Here is a 22,500-nt window from a genome sequence, read left to right as displayed (position 1 = left end):
TTTGCGCAGACACAAACACACACACACACACTCGCTCACACACACATTCAAGAACAAACCTATAAATGTGCACACATACACGGATGCAAGCATAGAAGCATACACATTAACTCAAATGGTGTTATAATCTTTCAGAGTGCATCAATTGGTAGAATGGGACTCCGTTGTCTGAATTTTCCCAGTTGGAAAGTTTAAAGTTGTATTTCAGATTGTTCCTCATTTCATCCCTTAACTGTTGGTTATAAAACTATAATAAGTAAGATAGGAAGGGTGCATTTGAGGTCATGCTTTATAAATTAGAGTAGAGTCTGTAAAAAACAATCTGGGGACTCTGGCAACAGCGCTTGCATTTAAAACGAGGCATGGTCTTCAGAGTTGACACTGTACTGTACTTCATCACAGGTCCAGGAACACTGCTGTCAGGGGGAGTGCTGCGAGAACCCTAGGGGTGCATTCCAAAACTAATTTTGACGCCATCCTCGTCATTGCTTGATCAGGCCCCATCCCCCCCCCCCCAAGGTGAACTGCTTCAGCATCATCTAACGTGACCGAGACGGTTGATGATCTGGGCAGATTAAAACCTTCCAACTAGCCTTGTGGCTGTGTCGCTGATGGTGTGAAAGTATATTAACATAAAACAAAAATATGGTTACGTAAATAAAATATACAAACGAACAGAGCTTCGTCTCCCCGCCACCTTATATCGATTGAGTCTACAACGTTCTCAAAGATTCAGCCAATGAGAGGTAGCAATGGTGTTGCCATGGCACCTGGGTAAACAAATGACAAGGTGGTACCGTCGAATTTGCGCGCTTTCTCTGTCTGACGTATCTTGGGTCATACCATTCGACGTGGGGCCACTAATATATCCCCCTACATTTCCGAAAATAGACTTGACCTCCATCTGTTTATTGGATAACCGCATTTCCCAATCCCATGAGCCTTTTCTCCATTCTACGTCAATTCAAGAACAAACAAAGAAATTAAACTGCAGTTCGTATTTTTTATTTATGACCATGAAAGTTCTGTAATGCCTGAATTATGAAGAATTAAATGTAAAGTAAAATAAAAAATATAAAAATAAAACCATGAGAGTAAGCAAGTGGTATAAATATTGGTGGGACGTTTGCCTATACAAAATAGTATATCTTGTCGATTTTCACAGGGGGTAGAGCCTAGCCCAGGGTATATCTTGGAATACTTGAGAATCGGGCGAGTGGCACTTTTAAATTCCCCAAATGATTCAAGGTGGCCCAGATTGTACATTTTGAAAAAGCGTTTCCATTCTTTAACTTTTTTTCATAGATGAGGCTTTATACTAAACGAGGAACAACAACAAACTGTAGTCGGAAAAAAATGGATACGAAGGCCATGGTATTAGCGGCAGCCTCCATGTTAATGGAAGGGTTTACAGAAGAGGGTTTGCAAGTGGTCGACCTCGTTGAAAGCCTACTGCAGACAACCAGTACGGAAAATTCAAGAATAGAGGGCTACGTCACCGAAGTTGTACCCACTTACTGCGATATAACGTTCAAATCGCATTTTAGGATGCAAAAGACAACAGTTGAAGTAAGGGTGTAGATAGGCTATATGAAACGTTTTATCTATTGCTTTCTGTGTAGGAAAGGAGTAGGGCCTAAATGATTTCAATATAGTTTAGTTTAATGCCATGGCAACGAATGTCACGTAGCCGAAGTGTTTGTGGAGAACTACCTCTTCAGACAGTTTGCCTATGTTTGTAAACGTTTGCTTGCTTATGTTCGTTTAACGGAAAATGTTTAAAATCGTTCGCGAACGTTCGCCTATGTTTGCGATTCTGAACGCACCTCAGTTCTTCTTGTTTTGGGGAACAAGTTCTTGTCGTTCACGTTCGGGATTCATTCGTTGTGAACGAATCGGTCGCCACCGACCCATCCCCAAACGCGCATCAGTGGGCTCCGACTCCGGCTCTGAACTCTCTCTGACCTTTTCAAACGCAACTTAGTATCATGTGCGTGGTTTTCAGCGAATCAACGATCAGAGAATACTGCCGTGATCACGTTGTAGGTAGGCAGATGATACAGCTGTTAGTCTTCTCCCGCAGAAAATGAACGGGAGGATTTTTTATTTTGGCGTGACATTTCTTGCGTGTGCGTGACAGCGTGAGATTGATGGTGAAAGCGTGAGAGTCACGCCAGGGGCGTGACTGTTGGCAACCCTGGCCAAGTGAGACCGCTGTGGGTCTGAGTTACCGGCGTAGCCACTACTAGCCAGAAGTGTCTGCCACCTCACCTAGGCTTACGTGAACCTCTCCGGAAACGTAAGGACAAGTCGGGACGCACAGCCATAAACGCAAGCACTGGTTAGAGACCCCCGCCATAGACCCAGGGCGGCTATTCTACAGAGAAGTTTACTTTCACACACATAATATCTTATTACCGGTGCTTAAAAGAGACGCCTGGCCGCAAACCGGCTGTTTATCTTGGCCTCAAACTGATTTCTTCGTTGTTTCAGTGGCACGTCTGTGTCATTAGTAGTGGAGCAGTCTGTGTTCTTAGAACTTTTCCCATGCGATTCAGAATCAGAATAGCTTTTATTACATCTTATTGTACACAGGATTAAAGGTTTTATGGTTGGTTCCTCAACAGCCACATAACAGCAACAATACAATAGGAAGTAAATTGATAGGTAAAAAAATGTAAGTATAAGTACAAATAAGTAACAGAAAAAGTGATCAAGTGGTGGTGGTACAAGCCACTGGTATGTTGACCACCATTCAAAGTTGTACTTAATTCTAGTTCTACTCCTAGCTTAATGTTATCTGCTGTATCACCTTATCCACCAGCACTGGGCTCCTGTCACATAGGGGACAGAGGAAATGTGAAGTTGTGATCAGAAGATTGGTTCCAAAAACAATTCATAATCTTTTCATGATAAAAACATACACAAAACGACTCACACACACACTGTTACACACACACGTACACACACACACACGTACACAAACACACGTACACCCACACAGTCACACACACGCACACACACACACACACACACACACACACACACACACACACACACACACACACACACACACACACACACACACACACACACACACACACACACACACACAGACAAAAACACACACATACACGTACACACACAAACACAACCTGGAAGCCATCGCCAGGTCAACTCTAGCCCAGAACGACAGGTGTTTATCACAACCGAAGGTGAATTAAATGTCTATTTTCCTGGAGCGTTGTGGCGAGTCACCGCCCGGTACAGTACTTAGAGTCTGAAGGGAACCCACACTGCTGGAGAAGGTACATAAATATATAGAAACAACCAGACGGATGGACACATAGAGAGACGGGTAGTTGGATGAGGAAAGATAAAAACACACTCGATGGCATCACAACGGACGGCCCCAGGCTCCCTGAAATCATAAAAGTGGGACCGCAGGGAACAACAATAAGAGAAGGAGGGGGAGAGAGGGAGAGGGAGAGAGAGAGAGAGAGAGAGAGAGAGAGAGAGAGAGAGAGAGAGAGAGAGAGAGAGAGAGAGAGAGAGAGAGAGAGAGAGAGAGGGTGGTATGGCAAAGATAGTGGCGGAGAGAGAAGGGTACATGAGGAGGACTGAGACAAGTATGGAAAAAGGGAAAGACTGAGAGAGTTGGAGAGAGAGAGAGAGAGAGAGAGAGAGAGACAGACAGACAGACAGACAGACAGACAGACAGACAGACAGACAGACAGACAGACAGACAGACAGACAGACAGACAGACAGACAGACAGACAGACAGACAGAGAGAGAAGATAGAGATTGGGCATTCTACTCAGTAATATTCAGAGTTCTTTGCAGGCAAGAGAGACAGAAGGAGAGAGATATTGGGCCCTCTACCGTTATATTCAGGGTTCTCTAGGAGCCACTGTGGTGGTTTGAGCAGAGGAGAGGACGTCCATCTAGACCAGAGGGTCTTCGTCTGTCAGGGTATTGTGTTGATAACACCAGTACAGTGAATAAAGATCAGCACATCGGAAAAGTCCTGAACAATACATGTACATGGACAAGAGATGCTCAGACAAAAGCAGCTTGTCCCAGCTGTGTGTGTGTGTGTGTGTGTGTGTGTGTGTGTGTGTGTGTGTGTGTGTGTGTGTGTGTGTGTGTGTGTGTGCTTGTGTGTGTGCTTGTGTGTTGGTCTGATTGTTACTATTGGTTTGTTGTTAAATGTACAAATATGCAGTTCTGTGTGTCTGTAGTGCACTGTGTAGTATGTATGCATGCTTGTGTGAGTGCGTGAGTACGTACACGCGAATGCATTCAGTGTGCTTATGTCTGTCTCTGTGTTTTTTTTGTGTACATACAACAACTGTTGACATGCACGCATATCCATGTTTGCATACAATCAGTATGTCTGTGAAACGGCTAACGCAGGTTTAGACATGATTCTGACAGTTTGTTCCTCTAGTCTTCTCGGCTGTTTTCTTCTAACCTCTCTGTGCTTCTGTCTCCTGTGGTCTGTGTGTTCATCCACAGGGATTATGGGAATTATTTGACAGGAGGTTTTCTGACAGTGTCTACGAAAGAGGGCTAGATGGGCCAGAAAAGCTATCAAGTGTATGTGTGTGTGTGTGTGTGTGTGTGTGTGTGTGTTAGTGGTTCTGAGAGTGACCGCATTTCAATTGCATATATAAGCTTGTGCACTTCAAGTTGCTGAAACGTCCACAGCACACATACACACACACACACACACACACACACACACACACACACACACACACACACACACACACACACACACACACACACACACACACACACACACACACGTTCGCTCGTGAACGTTCACTCGTGTGCATGTAGGAGCCTAAGCAGCGTGTCACTGTGGGTCTGACAGCTGGAAGACGTGCGATGTCAGAGCGGCAGGACGGTGAGGCCTTTGATAAAGTGTGGGGAAGGAGGAGGAATCCTTTCATCCCATCTTAATGATGGCCCAACATCACTCATCAACTCCCGGTTTGATTTATACTCACACCACTGCACTGCAAGGATCTTAGTTAGTGATGCAAGCCGTGGAATCATCTTATCCCATGTTTGTGCGATGCAGAAGAGTCTGAACTCCATGTGATCGCTTCTTGGTTCCATCCCAGACGTCTGCTGCTCACCTCTCAAGGCCTCTCTGAGCAGGACTCCCTCCCCCCTCCATAAGGGGGGGAAGGGGGGGGTGTCCCCACATTGGTACTACATAGTCGACCCCTTCTCCACCCTTTTAATTTATAGCAATATATACCTTTTCAAAGGTATATATTGCTATAAATTGGTGTGTGGATGTCCAATCCTGTAGAGATGGATCTCTCTTATTACCAATGGAAATTGTAAATGCCTTTGGCGAACAGCAGGAGTTTTGCCTTCATGTCATGGCAGCTGATCAACCTAGAGGTTGGCTTGAGCAGACAGATAGTTTTTTTATGATGCAAGTGCCAGGTAATGTAATCCTTGTTCCGGCAGCCAGGATTGGTTTAATATTATATGTTTTATCTAACTTGGGGGGGGGGGGGTTCTTCAAAGGATAAACATTGAGCTGGAGGGGCATGTTTAAAATAGTTTATATATTCATTTATAAAGGTAAACTCTCTAATGTATTGTGTAGTATTGGTATAACATGAAAATCATCCAACCATGCATCTGAAATATATTCTTATCTTCTACTACGTTCAATATATTAGACACTGGAATCATTTTAAAGCTTAAATGTGTAACAGTTTCACAGTGCAGACTCATTGTATAGTTTTAGATTAAAGTATTGAATAAGGATCAAAACCAACAAGCCAAGGATAGTGTGTGTTTGAAGCCATGGTCATGCATATCTAATGCATTCTTATTCAGGCTGTGGAGGGTGTATGGTCGATGGCCGATGGAAGCAGCCTCACCTGGCCCAAATCAGGCTGATTGGACTCTGGAGCTGGGTGGTTCTCACCTGTGGTGCGTTGACTCATCCGGGCACACGTGTTCAGCCAGCCATCCCAACACACTCTCGGCAGAGCTCTGACATGTCAGTGTTTAGCAGCTCTGCTTGTAATATCGTGCCAACTATCAAATAAACAGCTTTATTTAAAGTTAGTTACTACCAAATAATTCGATTGGACGAGTGGCGTTCTATGAGTACTGATATGGAGTATAACATCCCAGAGACTTTTCACTATTCATGTCCAACTCCGCCTTTCAGATATCTCTAATAACTGGTTATCACAGCCAGCCGTCATTGCAGTAACGTACTGACTATCAAACTGTCAACTCATCTGAATCCCACATCGCCACCAAAGCCACTCTCAACAGACTCAGATTTCACTGGATGCACAATAAATGGAAACGTACAGATAAATGCATATTTTACAAAGTAGCTGGCCAAAAATGTGTATGCGTTGCTTGGCAACAGTCCAGTCCCAGTCCCGTTGTGGATCTGTTTGTGTTGGCGGATGCAAATAAACGAGTTCATAAACAAACAAATCATACTCTGGTGACACTTTTTCCTGGTAACTAATCAGTAGCGCCTGTATAATTGTTGTGTCAGACCAAGAACTGTTATACTCCATATCCACACGGCTATGATCTGGTACAAGGCACAAGGTCGTAGGCCGAGTGCCAAAGATAATCACAGCAGTTCTGATGTTCAGTAAAACAGACCTCCTTCTCTGGTGATATTTACCTGTGTCTCAGTGGTCAGAGCAGACAAGCCGATCCACCAAGGTGGCGTGTGGTCAGGGTAAACTGCCACAAAGGTTCCACAATTCATGTCAATGGAATGGTAAATGGTTGCATTTACAATTCAATTTCTTGCAAATTGAATGCATTTATATTCCTCTTTTATCCAAAGCCCTTTACAGACATTCACCCATTCATGCACACACCGACGGCGGAGTCAGCCACTGCTCCCACCGCGCTTGTTGTCGCCTTGCCTAGGCAACAACAAGCTTGTCTGGAGCAGTTAGGATTCTGTGCCTTGTTCAGGGATACCTCGACACTCACAGGAGCCAGTGTTTGAACGAGCAACCTTGCGGTTACCAGCGAACCCACCCTACCTCCTGAGCGAATGCCGTCATGTCAAATTAAATGTGTTTGTTTTTTTTAACCTACCATTCAAACTGTGAATTGACTGCAAGTCGCTTTGGATAAAAGCGTCTGCTTGATTATTAAACAATCAAGCATGTTGATTTAAGAGCTGATATCATTGATCAAATTGATTCACCATCTCTGCATTCAGGAATCATTTAAATCCTTTCTGTTTACTGATCTGAAGGATGGATCACGGGGATTCATGTGTGATAAAGCGAGGACACCCAAGCTGTGTTATATCAATCGGGCTCACGGTCGGTGTGGACGTCATGAGCGCCCCAAAAATCCTCGTATTCACAGCCACAGAAATGGATATGCGTAGGGGAGGAAATGAGCAGTAGTAGTAGTAGTAGTAGTGGTCAATTTCTTGACTAATGTGTTGGGTCTTCAATGGTGAGTAGACCCTCCTAAACCACTTCAACAGCTATTCCCGGTTGCTGCTCAGGCACTCTTATTTACCCGTTGCCTGGCGTTCACACTCTGGTTCCTGTGGTTGGACGCTTCATCTGAATGGTTGAGGTGAAGTCAGTGAGATGAACAACAGTGTTTCCATGTCAAGCACAGTGGCCGTACTGTCTTTTAAAATAATAACAAGATGATGGAACTGCATGAGGTCAGTCTTGGCTCTTTCCTCTGCGTGCTCAAATAGAGAGAATCAGCGGGCCAGCATTGGATCAACAGTGCCGCTCCGACCATGAAGTGTGTTTGGCTAATTGAATGCGCTTTACTCCCGATGAATACAGTTAGCTTGGGTTTAAGCGAACCATTCAAGTGGCCCATTGATCCGGAGCGTCTATCATTTTGTACCTCTGCGCCGGCCATTTTGCTTCACAGGGTTATCAATTGACAAGACAATTAGCCCGAGCGATTACATAACGCTGCCGTGTGCCAGCTCGGTCTCTATGGATAAGTGTAGCAGAGAAGGAGGAGGGGAAAGGATTAGAAAAGACACAGAGATTATACATAATCTCCTCCCAAATTCTTCTCCATGTTAATTAGGAATGGATAGCGATTTCACCGGTGAGTAAATGTTTCGTTTTCATCCCTGTGGAGGTTGACAGTTCAGTACTGCCGTTGCCATGGTGAAGAGAAACAAGGATTGCTTTTTTCCTAAATGCTTGTGAGAAGGTTGCAGATTACATGTTGAGTGTGTTTTATTTTCCTCTGTCGGTTGAATGATGCGTTTCCTCCTCTTCCCTTCTCAGGCGAGCAACACCAACCACAACATAAAGTGCCAGTTATAAAACCCAGCTGGAATAGAAGTCAAGGCAGAGTGGGTGAAATTACCAGCAAGTTATGAATTTTGTTTAATATTTTGTATATTTCACTAATCTTTTTAGTAATGGCCAATTACAGTACTCAAAGATGGTAATTTACCAAAATGACATCTACTTAATGAGAAAATTATCTCCTCTCACCACCACCATTGTTGGAGTCTGTTCAGCTCCTCTCTCTTGTCACCTTTCCACCCCATCCTTGAGAATCTCCCAACCGGCAAACCAAACTGCCCACAAGTCCGTCCCGATGGGGGGCCGGAGACTACTGTGGTTTTAAATGTTGGAGCTTACGCGTGGCAGTGTTTGATTGGTTAGGGGGTTTGGCCATGACGATTGGAGACCACAGCTGTTGTTGTGATGGGGGACGTCTCCGAAACAGATTAAAATACTGTCTAATCAAGGCGTGATACAGCACGAAGATGTCAAGATTGTGCTTGAAATCAAATGTAAAAATGGTGCTTTGCTGCCTAAAAAAAGATGTGTAATGGCAAACATTCAGGTCTTCTTCATCGGTTGAGCTTCCCACAATCCAGTGCACGCAGTTCTAACATGCCACAGTCTTGACTGAATATGAACTATATGCCTATTTGAAGAATTAAACGATTACAAATAACAAATTCTAATCGCATTACCAAATTTTTACCTAAACCAACCAAATCTGGTAGTCCTCGTTGTTTTATTGGAAGCTCTTCACAAACCAGACAGGATCCAACTAACATACACACCAATACCTGGCCATGACCATGGCTGCTGCCAGCACCTCCCGCCATAACCACCTCCAGCAGCCTGGCACTTAGCAGGGAAGGCTGGAAGGCTCACGGTATACAAAACCAGCAGGAGGCCGTTGGAGCGAACCGTGAATACCCAACTGAGCTTGTGTTGGTAATTACTGAGAGCAATTGTTCAAACAATTGATTTATGATCAAAAACACATCTACCTGATGTAGATTGCTGATTTCCTGTTGTGTTTTTGTTATTTATTCAAGTCCAATCGTGATAGACCATTCTGGCCCCCCTATCGATTTCTATTTATGGTTGTTAATTGTTCTCGAGAAGGGGTTTTAAACGTCTGCAATGGCCGTAACGAACCTGATTGAAATAATATAATTTTAATGAGGATTGATAAGAATCCTGCCATGAAAACTATAAGCTACTCTGAAGCCTGAGAGCCTGAACGACATAAGACATAAGGTAGACTCGATAAAAAGTGATAAAGCGCCTATAGAGAGAGAGAGAGAGAGAGAGAGAGAGAGAGAGAGAGAGAGAGAGAGAGAGAGTGAGAGATAGAGAGAGAGAGAGAGAGAGAGAGAGAGAGAGAGAGAGAGAGAGAGAGAGAGAGAGAGAGAGAGAGAGAGAGAGAGAGAGAGAGAGAGAGAGATATGAGACAAGGTAAGAGAAGAGGAGGGATGTGTGAAGGGAAGAAGAGCAAGACATGATAATGTGAAGATGGAGAGCAAAGAGAGAAAAAAGTATACAAAATGTATAGAAAATTGAATCAGTGGGGTAGTGACTGAGGAAAAAATAGCTAGAGTAGGAAGGGAAACATGAACTGGATAAAGGGATTGATTAATGCAGAGGAAAGAGAGACACAATAATAGATGTTTGAAAGGATGGTAGAGGATGAAGACTAGGTTGCAGTGGGACAGGACCACAACTGGCCCACTTTAAGAGGAGGTCCTTGTGAAAAAGGCTACAGCCATTGGAAGATTGTTAACCTGTTAGCTAGCATTAACTCACATAACACCTGTCATTGGGGGACATAGTAAGCGTACCAACTAGTTGTTCGTCCTAAAACATGAGCATTTACATTCAGTCTGGTAGTCAATGTAGATAATCAATTTGATATTGCAATCTCATAAATCTGTAATTTACTTATATTTATGTTAATGCTACTACATGTAAGTGTCAGAAATTCCAATTCCCAGGGCAAGCCTGAATTCATAATTGCAGGCTTCACCAAATATTTGAAGATTAGTTAAGAAACCTTACGAATATATATAATATAAGAAATATAAAATCGATTCATGGTTGCGTCTCTTTCTCTGTCTGTAAAGGCAGGAAACCTCTGCTGCAAAATCAAGTTTTTATCAACTGATCTTTTTCTAAAGGAGATCAATTGATAATACATATGTGTTATTTGAATAACGCAAAATAGTAAAACAACAATGTTGTGTAACTGGCTTTCAGATCCACTCATCCGAGTTCGACTTGGTTACGACTGGGCTTCAATGCAGCCAAAAAGTTTCCAAACACGGTTTCCACAGTATGAGAAAACAACTACTGCCACTTATCACAAAGCAAAAAGCTGGTTTGAACATTGTGCACAGTTTTGAATAAATTCCACCGCAGGAAAGGACTGTTGCTATTTACCCGGTGTTAAATCGCACAGGCGCTATTTTTGGGGGACAGATTGCTATGAAATGCAATACATTGGTACCTGTATTCATGTTGACTAAAAAAACAATACATTATTTTTTGTAGGTCTTTTGGTATCTTTTAAACTCATTAGAAAATTGGAATAGCCGCTAAATACTTTAATTATTAAAACCATTCTAAAACGATTAAGATGTCAAAGTAATACTGGAATATTTGGAAATGTTTGAATATCGCATATTTGGCCATTCTGATGATGGCTGCCATCAGGTCAACCGAAGCGTTGACGTGAAGCGTTCTCACACATCTAGTGCCTTTACATATATATTTGATCACTGGGATATTCATACGAGTAGGTGGCAGCTGGCTTGCACAGCATTGCTCTCAAGAATGCTCATGAGGAAATGACCAAATCTGATTCAAAATAGCCATTTTCACCTTAATGGTTCTAGGTCTTCTTGTCCATCGTCAGAAATGAACACGAAGGCCCCATGAAGGAATTCACTTCTGCACTGCTGATGCCAGTACGGACCCAGTGCGGACCCAGTGCGGACCCAGTACGGACCCAGTGCGGACCCAGTGCGGACCCAGTGCGGACCCAGTACGGACCCAGTACGGACCCAGTACAGACCCAGTGCAGAACCAGTACGGACCCAGTACGGACCCAGTACGGACCCAGTGCGGACCCAGTGTGGACCAAGAGCAGACCCAGTGCAGAACCAGTACGGACCCAGTGCGGACTAAGTGGGACCCACTGCCGACCCACTGCCTACCCACTGTCCACTCAAGACCCACTACCCACTACCCACTACCAACTGCCCACTGGGGACCCCCTGTCCACTCAAGACCCACTACCCACTACCCACTACCCACTACCCACTACCCACTGCCCACTGGGGACCCCCTGTCCACTCAAGACCCACTACCCACTACCCACTACCCACTACCCACTGCCCACTGGGGACCCCCTGTCCACTCAAGACCCACTACCCACTACCCACTACCCACTACCCACTGCCCACTGCCCACTGGGGACCCACTGTCCACTCCGGACCCACTCCCCACTGCCCACTGCGGACCCCCTGTCCACTCAAGACCCACTGCCCACTGCCCACTGTGGACCCACTGTCCACTCCGGACCCACTACCCGCAACGTGAACGCATCGTCACCACACAACTCCAATCCCATCTCCACGCCAATAACCTTTTTGAATCCCTCCAATCTGGCTTCCGCCCCCTCCACAGCACAGAAACCGCTCTCCTCAAAGTCCTCAATGACCTCCTCATCTCTGCCGACTCTGGTTCCCTCAACTTCCTCATCCTCCTTGACCTGAGTGCAGCCTTCGATACTGTAAACCACACCATCCTGCTCACCAGACTCAGCAACCTCGGAATCGAAGGAACTGCACTTAGCTGGCTTCACTCCTACCTCTCCGACAGATCTCACTTCATCTCCCTCCACAACCACACATATGCCACAGCCACCGACACACAAGGTGTTCCCCAAGGTTCTGTACTTGGCCCCCTCCTCTTCATCATCTACCTCCTCCCCCTTGGTCAGTTACTCCGCCATTTCTCCATGGACTTCCACTGCTACGCCGACGACACCCAGATTTACCTCAGCACCAAATCCCCCCACAACCCCCCCCAGTCCCACATTGAATCCTGCCTGTCTTCACTCACTCTCTGGATGCAAAATAACTCCCTGAAACTTAACAGCAACAAAACTGAACTCCTCCTCATTGGCTCCAAATCCACCCTCAGTAAACTCGCAAACCCCCCCACACTCACTATCGACGGCACCACGGTCTCCCCCTCCCCCCAGGCCCGCAACCTTGGCGTAATCTTTGATTCCACCCTCTCCCTTGAACCCCACATCCGCCACACTGTCAAAACGTCCTTCTATCACCTCCGTAATATTGCAAAGATCAGATCCTCCCTCACACCCCACGCTGCAGAAAGACTCATCCATGCCTTCATCTCCTCCCGCCTTGATTATTGCAATTCACTCCTCGCCGGCATCTCCACCACCTCCATCAACAGACTCCAACTGGTCCAGAATGCAGCAGCCCGTCTCCTCACTCATACTAAAGCGTGGCACCACGTCACCCCAGTCCTCAAGAATCTCCACTGGCTCCCCATCTCACATCGGATCCACTACAAACTCCTGGTCCTCACCTACAAAGCTCTCCACCATATGGCCCCCCACATATCTCTCTGATCTTCTCTCCCTCTACCAACCCCCCCGGGCCCTCAGATCCTCCTCAGCTGGTCTCCTCTCCACCCACACATCAAAACTCCACAGCCTAGGTGACAGAGCCTTCTCCAGGACATCTCCCAGGCTCTGGAACTCCCTCCCCCAACATATTCGTGACTCTGAGTCCCTCACCATCTTCCAGTCCCGCCTCAAGACTCATCTCTTCTCCTCTGCCTACCCCTAGATCACTCACTATCTCTAGCCCCATCAACTTCCCCTATGTAAAGCGCTTTGAGTACGTGAAAAGCGCTATATAAATTGAATCTATTATTATTATTATTACCCACTACCCACTGCCCACTGCGGACCCCCTGTCCACTCTGGACCCACTACCCACTACCCACTGCGGACCCCCTGTCCACTCTGGACCCACTACCCACTGCCGATTAACTGTGGACCAGAACTCCAGGGGTGCAACTGAGTGTATACACTTAATTGCAGCCCGGGGTTCAGTCTTTAAATGTCCTTCTAGTGCTTCAAGTCATTTGAATCGGGGGAGTCCATTTTCATTGCTTTTTTAACACATCATAAAGTTGATGTCGAGCACCCTGGTGTGTGTCCATCCCGGGTTAGCAGAAGCAGACGTAGTCGTGCAGACATTCCAAAGCACTGGAGGAGTGCTTGGTGGGGGGTGGAGAATAGTGTTCTGGCTGGGCATCGGTCCATGTTACCTGGTCCATATGCTGCTGCTGCCAGCCCCCCCGCCCCCTCACCCAGCTGTGGAGAGGAACTGAACGTGGTGGTGGGCCGGTGTGTCTTGATGTGTGTGTGTGTGTGTGGGTGTATGGGTGTGTGTGTGTGTGTGCGCAAATTTGTGTTTGCATTTGTGTGCGTGCATGTGTGTTTGGGTACATGTAGGTGGTGAAGTAGCAGGTGTTCAATACATTCCTGCTAAACCAAGCAGTGATCAAACAGACCCTGGCTGTCTGATTCTGTTTCCAACACAAAGGCACTGTTACACAAACAGACACATGCATACACACTTTAAACTCTAAAACACAGACTCTGACACACAATGTGATACCTAAATCAATTCCTCTAAATTACCTGAAAGAAGGAGACATGCACAGACAGAAAGAAAACATCACGCACAGTCGATTTACACACACACACACACACACACACACACACACACACACACACACACACACACACACACACACACACACACACACACACACACACACACACACACACACACACACACACACACACACACTGTGCTGGCCAGAAGGCCGGAGTGTCCTTCAGACTCATGAATGTCCTGTCAGGCATCCACAGATGTTCCACCCTCCAACACACACACACACACACGCACGCACGCACGCACGCACGCACACACACACACACACACACACACACACACACACACACACACACACACACACACACACACACACACACACACACACACACACACACACACACACACAAAAAACTGCCAGTAGAACAGTTATGAGCCACACAACCCATAAAAGCAACAGCATACAAGACAACACAATGAGAAGAAAAAAAGACAACACCACAGCAAGAGCCCAACTGAAGAAATGTCTATAGCGGTCCACAGGTATAGCTGTTTGGTGGCTCACCTAGCCTTTACAAGGGCGTTAACCCCACAGGTATGACCCCCACCTGCGATCCTATCCTGATATGTATCTTTCAAAGCTCTGTTCTCCTTGTCTTCACTGTCCTGGCTGTAATTGCTTTAAATCCCATTAAAATACATATTAAAGAATGAATGAGAGGATAAACCGTGGCAGGTTAATAGTATGAAAAGTGAATTTCATTACACCCTGAAAAGGTAATGGTAGCTGAACAGTGTCGCCTTTAATGAAAATTGTAATTGCCCATTTGAATGGATCAATATACATTAAAAAGCTCATTAGGAGGTAATATTACTGTTAATACTGACTTTTTAAAAAACTTGAGTCGAAAAGTTCACGGCATTGCCAAATTGTAACTTACAACCGTACCTTACAATCGTTCCAGAGCATTCTCTTCAAACAACAAAGACATTTCAAAGGGGTTCGACTGGTAATTATCACAGATTTTAAGTATGTATGTATGTATTCTCAAAAGTTCAAACTGCCTGTGACTGTCATGTCCCAAAGACCACATTGTGTTTTAATGAACGTGATGAATGAACGCTGGTCCAGACCACCAGCGCTCGGCTTGTAGGCGTTTTCCTCCGTCGCTGGGAATCTGTTAGGCACCGCAGAACCTTGTAACTCGACCCCCCGCACATGGGCCGTTAATCAACTCACTGAGATTAAGGCCGTTTAGGTGTGACCTTTTAGAAATGTCTTTCTAAAATGTGCTGGAAATGCGAATCATGATTGGTGAAATGTCGGGCACACACTTTGTATAAACAGGTGAAGATGTTGAAAACGCCTCAAGGATGTCTAACGTTCACCCCGCTGCTGGTATTTCCTCAACCTGCATGGCTTTAGTTTCATTACACTTTTATGCATCCTGGCTATGCCCACGGAGGCTCTTTCACAGCAGCGCCATGATAGCACGCTTAGCATGGTCGTTTGTGTAGCAGCCTGACTTGCTAGCAATCCAAACACGATGAACACTGTATGATCCCAAGTAGCCCATTCTGTACTGTATTTGGCTGTAGGCTGATACCAAAGCACCCATCAGAACAAAACTTTGCACGGAAAGACCCTCCCCTCCCCCCTCCCCCCTATGTGTTGAACCCTGGACCTTCTGTTCCCGCTGTGATTAGCATTAGCGCTTCCCACAGCGCCACTGTGTCACCACCATGGTCCCTCAGGAATCATTTTGTAGAAGCATGCATGTGTAAAATTACTCTGAATGTATCTGTTATCAAGTTCAACCACTTGAATCATTGGGAGCAGAACACAAGCTCCGGGCTTTATACACACCTGCTGTTGACTCCCAAATACATGGCTTCCCCTTCATTATAAAGAAAACACAGACTTCAATTCGGGGCAATGTCTTGTCCGCTTGCATCATAAGAGATACATTCTGTAGTCAGTCACCCACGATATGAATTATCAGGCTGAAATTCTAATGTGGTTTTCTCTGATTATGTTTGTGTATGTATGTGTGTTGCAGTGGGTGACAGCATGTTAATGCAAGCAAGATAAGCACACCGGTGGTCTGTTACGTAACTCCAGCACAACAGACCTGCTACTGGTCACATCACTGGATGGATACGGTGCTGGCACCCAAAGCTATGTCACTTCAGATCCGCACAGAGGAAGACGAGAGTGGGCGGCGGGCAGTCACCACTGCCAGCTCTCCTGGTCCCCCTACAGGCAGAACGCTGGCATTACATGCATTCTACCTGTTATGGGGATAGGATGGGGTGAAGTAAGGGTTGATACAGAATGCCCGAATATCTGAATGAATATTTAATGAAAGCCCCTGAGATGCTGAATTTCTCACTCAAGTCATGTCCTTTAACTTTGTCACAGGGATATTAAAGATGAATACCCCACTAGGGCACTCAACACATTGCAATCGACTACAACCTTAAAAATATGCAGTTTATGTTCAACTACATGTATGTATGTACCGTACACTTTTCTTTGTTTGCCACCGTTGTACCCCTGTACCGAACCAAAACCATCAGAAAAACGAAGCTCCGCTGCTTACTTCACTGGTTCCTAACCTCCGGGTTGGTTGCCAAATTGAGGACGCCTCAAAGGCATGTGGGGTCACAGGAGATCACTGACAAAATAGAGGGTAAATATTTGATAGTCAAATTTAGCAATTAAATAAATGTATAAATTATTTTTAAGTCATCATAGAGGTCCTGTATATTTAAACTACCACTACTTCCTCATCATTCATAGCCATGAGCAAACTACTACTAATCTCTGAGTGTGATCAACACATTGGGTGGTAGCAGATGTAATGTGCAGGTCATCATTAACCATTGCTATTTGATACAATGCACCACATCTTTATTCTGCGGATGATTTGTTAAGATCGCCTGGCACTCCATACAAAATGCCTATGCATCAGCAACATTTGAGCACCAATACACATATATAACCCTCTTGTCCCCCTGTTCTCAACATCGCCACCTGTCAGTTAGACAGGGACATCACGATCCAAACCACACTGTCAAACAGATAGAGGCTTCAGGGTCCTCGAAGGACCAACACCAGGGTATCCACTGTGTAGCTATAGCAGACAACACGATGGAGATGGAAACCCTCCCTGGCCTTCTGCGGAGACCCGTTATATACACAGGGCCGGGAAGGAAGAGGGCAGACCGAGCCGTTGCTGCTCCCCACGGAGGAGCTCCCCACGGTGGAGCTCACCAAGCTGGGTCAGCTCTGTGACGGCCTTCCCTCTCTATCAAGGAGCAGAGGGTCGAGGAGGAGAGAGGCACGAGAGAGGTACTGGGGACAGAGAGAGAGGGGAAGGAGGGAAAAGGGGGAAGAAAGGGGAAAGAGAGAGGGAGAGAGAGAGAGAGAGAGAGAGAGAGAGAGAGAGAGAGAGAGAGAGAGAGAGAGAGAGAGAGAGAGAGAGAGAGAGAGAGAGAGAGAGAGAGACAGAGAGAGAGAGACAGCAAGAGAGTGAGTGAGCGGGAGGAGCAGTAAAGAGAGAGAGAGTCAGGAAATGTTAAGGGAACAGAGTGAGATAAGAGTAAAGCAGGGAACACTGAGAGAAATAGAGAAGAAAGAGAGAGAGTTAGAAAGACAGAGAGAGTTAGGAGAAAGGATCTATCAGTGGAGAGTGGAGGAGTGGGACAGCTGGTCTGTGGGAGAGCCAGGCACTCCCGCCGGTCGCCCCACAGAGATTGATGGAAAAGAGAGGGAGCAAGGGAGATGAGATAGAGAGAGGGAGAGGTATGGGGAAGGGGAGTATAAGAGGAGACAGAGGGATATGGAGGAAAGAAGAGGAGACAGACAGACAGACAGACAGACAGACAGACAGACAGACAGACAGACAGACAGACAGACAGACAGACAGACAGACAGACAGACAGACAGACAGACAGACAGACAGACAGATGGAGAGCGCAAGAGAAAGAGAGCAATGAGGGGAGATTAAATTAGGATGTCCTACATTGAATTTCCATAATCACCGGTAGGACTTTATGGATATTACATTATTATGAAATAATCGTAATCGACAATTACGTTAACGACGCTTTCTAATAGTGACATTACTACAAATGTTGTATTATAGCATAATTTCGGCAACAATAGTTGCATCTTGGCCTTTACAAATCCCTAAATTACCAACTAGCATTGAGGACTAACATAAGCACCAACTAGCAGAGACAATGAGGACTCTAAGGTTACTTCAATAACTATTGACATAACAAACCTGTTGAACACCCAATCAAACACATCTAACCTATTTACTCTTGATTACCATTGTGCCCTGAGCAGAATATTCAATTCAAAGCATCTGATGATGAATTCAGATACCAACCATTCGGGGCCAGGTAGAGGTAAGACATTTGGGATGGGTTCCAGTGCCACGCAAACATACCTGGCCTCTCCTATAAATGTCCCCCAGCTGAACTCTGGCTTTTATTGTCAGCATACAGCTGGGAAACACAATGCAGCTTCCCATACACCGCAATATAATACACCATCTATAATATTCTGCCGATGTTACATAGCGTCTAGAATTAGCATTTATTCCCCCATTAACCCCGGCTGGCTTTATGTTGTTCTTGTACTACGTCTTCGCTAGCGGTATCTGTCACCACCGTTTACCCCAACCATGTGGGGCTCTCAGTGATGCATTGTGCTTTCTTCCTTATAAAGGAAGATGTTTAATAATAATATAATACATTAAATGTATTCATTCTGTCATTCTTTCCTTTTTTTCCTTTTAAAGTGACTATCAGGTGAGGTTGCGGGCATAAAAAACAAAGCAGAACACGAGATGTAGAAAAATTTGAATAAAAGTAAAGAAAGTTAACAAGCTAGGTGTGGACGGAGTTGACACCTGGAGGGTGGGGGGGGTGAGGAGCTGATGGGACTTGAAATGTATCAGAGGGAGGGGGCTGGCTGTGGGGAGGGAGGGGAAGAGGAAGGAACTAGACTAGAGTGAGGAAATGGAGCAGGAAGAGGACACGGTTGACGAAGAGGGATGAGAGTGGACGGCATGAGAGCGATGGATAGAGGGAGATGAGGGTTGGAGACTCTGATGAAAGGCTGTGTGCTAAGATAGAAGATTGCAAAGGCTAGAGAAGGGTGCCTAAGCTCAGCTGATATGGAAACATAGCGGTGATAAGGTGAGCCTTCATCACTGTTTCTCCTGATTTTCAGACCTCTTTTTATAAGGACCTGAAATTAATGACAATAATTGTGATGGACACGCATTAGAGGATTTAGAGAAAAGGAGGGAGAGGGAAAGAGAGAGCGACAGTGTGATGAGAGACAGACAGAGGGTGCGAGAGAGAGAGAGAGTGGAGAGTGCGCTCCCTTCGTGAGGTGAGTGACAGCCATGAATATTTAACGCCTCTCATCCGGAGCGGACCGCTATCGGTTCATCTACCCGCTGCTCCGATCCCAGTCAAAGTCTAAAGCTATACACCCTTCTCTGCTCAATTAAGCGGGGATAGGCATTTGATTAATTAACCTTAGCCTCGTGCTCCTTTATGAGCGCAGTAGAGCACTGGGATCCTCTGAGAGATTAGAGGCTATTGGCAGCCTTGGTGCGTTCACGCTGAACTTCTGTCAACATGCTTCTTATGTTAGAATGCAGTTGTGAAGACAGGGCTGATCTCTGGCATTGTTCCTTCACTGCATGGTTTATTCTATATAGGCCCACTGAAGGAACACAATTGGAAAATGCGGTCAGGGGGGAAAGCTAGGATACAGTACCACCTCCTGGCCTGAGAAGTGGGATGAGATGTCAAAGACAGTAACAGGTACAGCCAGATGTACCCAATATCCCCCGGCCAGCTCCCTGTTTCTGATTCTTGCTAGCAGCATAAGATGTGAATGTGAATATATTCTGAGCGCGGAGTGTATTTACATTTTTGTATGTTAATCTTGCTATTGATAATTGTGATTGTTCTCAGCCTCACCTATTAGTCACTTTAGTGTCTTGACTTTATATCATGTCATATAGGTAAAGACACAAACATAACAATGAACACACTCCAACAAGATAATACTCATCTGTTGGACAACCACATGCCTCAGTGACACACTGACACACTATACAGTCGGTGGAACAACCCCCACTGGGAATGTTAAAATGAGGGTTAAATACTCTCTCCCCTGACATAGTGCCCTTGTGCAAAGCGTTCATGCTGTGTGGAAAACGGTGGCAGAAATAGCAGACACAGCCATGACCCATTTAGAATCATCTCCCCAATGTCGCGGAAGGTTACAAACAAATAAGAGAACCCATTGGTTATAATGTGGATGTGACTAAAGGGTTGGGATCTTAAATCATAATAACAGAATGGGAGATCTTAAGGAATGATTCACAGAGTAGCCTACAGTCTAAATACATGCTAATAATTAGACTTCATTAGGAATATAATGGACAAATCCCCAAACCACTGATGCATTTCATTATTCCCTTACACAAGTAGGGTCTTCCTCAGCAAAGCCCATCCCCCATAACCAGTTCCCTTGAAGCAAAACCCCCTAAGCTCAGGCAAGAGTATCTGAGAACTGCCAAAGCTCCTGCCACATGCCATGGCCGAAGTTTGTTGGTTGGTATTGCCGAAAGACATCTATGACATAGATGTACTGTATTTGGACATCTAAGACATCTTTGAAGCTAGTAACTGGTAGATTAAGCTAGTATCTGCTATTTGAAGCTAGTATCGGCTAAGTGAAGCTAGTAGCTCCTACGGGAAGCCGGTAGATGCTATTTTAAGCTAGTAACTGCCACATGAATATAATAGCTGGCAGGTGAAGCTAGTAGCTGTCTCTGAACTTCAGTCTGTGAACTTCACAAGCATCTACTGAGGACCTGTATCAATAACCACAGATAACCACGTGAAGAGAAATGGCGTATATCAAATAGTTCTCTGTTATTTGATACCCTTTACCTCTTCACAGAGGGCATGTATGGGCAATCTTTCTTGATTGTGGGCAATCGCATGCTGGGTTTCATTCCAATCCAACACTAAAGCAGTTGATTTGACAGATTAGCTCACTTTCAAAGAAACGGGATTAGATTAGTACCGCAAACTCGCAAAGATTTTCTATCAAGCACGAATCCAGTGAATCTAAATGGAAATTGCATCTACAAAGTTATCACATCACTCTTCACAACACAAATATTACATAAAGTAGAAATGTATGATGAGGTCATTCTGCTTGTTCACTGTGTGAACCACCATGTTGATGTAACTTAAGCTTGTTTATGTCGGCGGACATGTGCAAGATGGATCCTGCTTGAGTTTCCGACTTGTAATTCTGACTTGACTGAGCATTCCATTGCTCTTTTCCGTATGAATATTCGAGTACAAACATAATCATTTCCCCGACCAGGTGTTTCCGGTTCTCCCTAATTACCCCAGTGTTTCCAGTCTTATTATACTTTGTGTATTTTCATTTCTGTTTGCCCCGTCTGCTGTAATGTATTGTCTGTCTGCTTGTTAATTAAGATAGCTGTATTCCGTCACTGTTGACTCTTTTTTTTGGATCTGCATTCTTGCCAAGCAAAGTTCCTCTCCCCTGTCTCCTGAGTCTCAGCATTTGGGTCAGAGCTCCAAATTGTTACAGTAACTTTCAAAGTAACAGTGACTGTCACTACCAATTTAACTTTATATACCTGATTCAGAGAAATGTTGTTTTATGTTCATAACCGTCATCAATGGATACTTGGCTGGGCATTATATCCCTCTATAAGTCACTTTCACATGCACTTAGGCCTACCAATTTTTTAAGAGCAGTCCATACTTATCGACAGCATATCAACAGCGACGGCAAGCATGTGTGAGTGTGTCTGTCTCTCTCTATCTGTCACACACACACTATCCTGGTGTATGATTACTGCTTGTATCCATGTATTGCACAGCTCACTAGCAGACGTGTGTGCGTGTGTGTGTTTTTGTGTGTGGCTGGCGTAGGCGTATGTGCACACATGTTGCTCGTATGTTAAAAGCGGTACCTCCTCCTGGTCCAACATGTAGAGCTGATTTCCGGAGATCACGCAGAGACGTGGGTTCCAAGGGTCTTGCGTGGGGCGATCGTAGACCGGGTGGTCGTGCGAGGGGCGTTCGATGGCAGGACGGGCGTGCGAGGGACGATCGTAGATGGGACGCTCGTGCACTGGGGCGTCGTAGGAGGGAGCGTGGAACGGCGGGAGGTGGGAGCGATGATGGCGGTGGTGATGATAAGAGGGGGGGGCAGCACACCTCGCATCTGGAGGGGGAGGGTGGGAGAGGGGAGGGGGAGAGGAGGAGAGGGGGAGGAGTGGGGAAAGGGAGGAGGGATGGGGAGGAGAAAGGGAGGAGGGATGGGGAGGTAGAAGAGAGGATGGGGGCAGGAAGGAACAGGATCAGTCAGGCCCATTTGGTTGCA

At 45.5% G+C, this 22,500-nt stretch overlaps 1 protein-coding gene across 9 annotated transcripts in view; it reads right to left on the bottom strand.

Annotated features, from left to right (window-relative positions):
* The window catches only part of syngap1b (synaptic Ras GTPase activating protein 1b), a 133,477-nt gene that overhangs the window by 75,176 nt on the left and 35,801 nt on the right, over positions 1–22,500 (bottom strand). For all 9 annotated transcript variants that reach the window (XM_030370664.1, XM_030370663.1, XM_030370668.1 and 6 more), the window contains one exon: positions 22,088–22,341. In XM_030370664.1, the coding sequence (XP_030226524.1) occupies positions 22,088–22,341 (254 nt within the window). The remainder of the gene's footprint in view (positions 1–22,087; positions 22,342–22,500) is intronic.

Source organism: Gadus morhua, chromosome 11, assembly GCF_902167405.1.
Source record: "Gadus morhua chromosome 11, gadMor3.0, whole genome shotgun sequence".
Classification (NCBI taxonomy): Eukaryota; Metazoa; Chordata; class Actinopteri; order Gadiformes; family Gadidae; genus Gadus; species Gadus morhua.
This window is presented reverse-complemented; position numbering and strand designations above follow the sequence as displayed.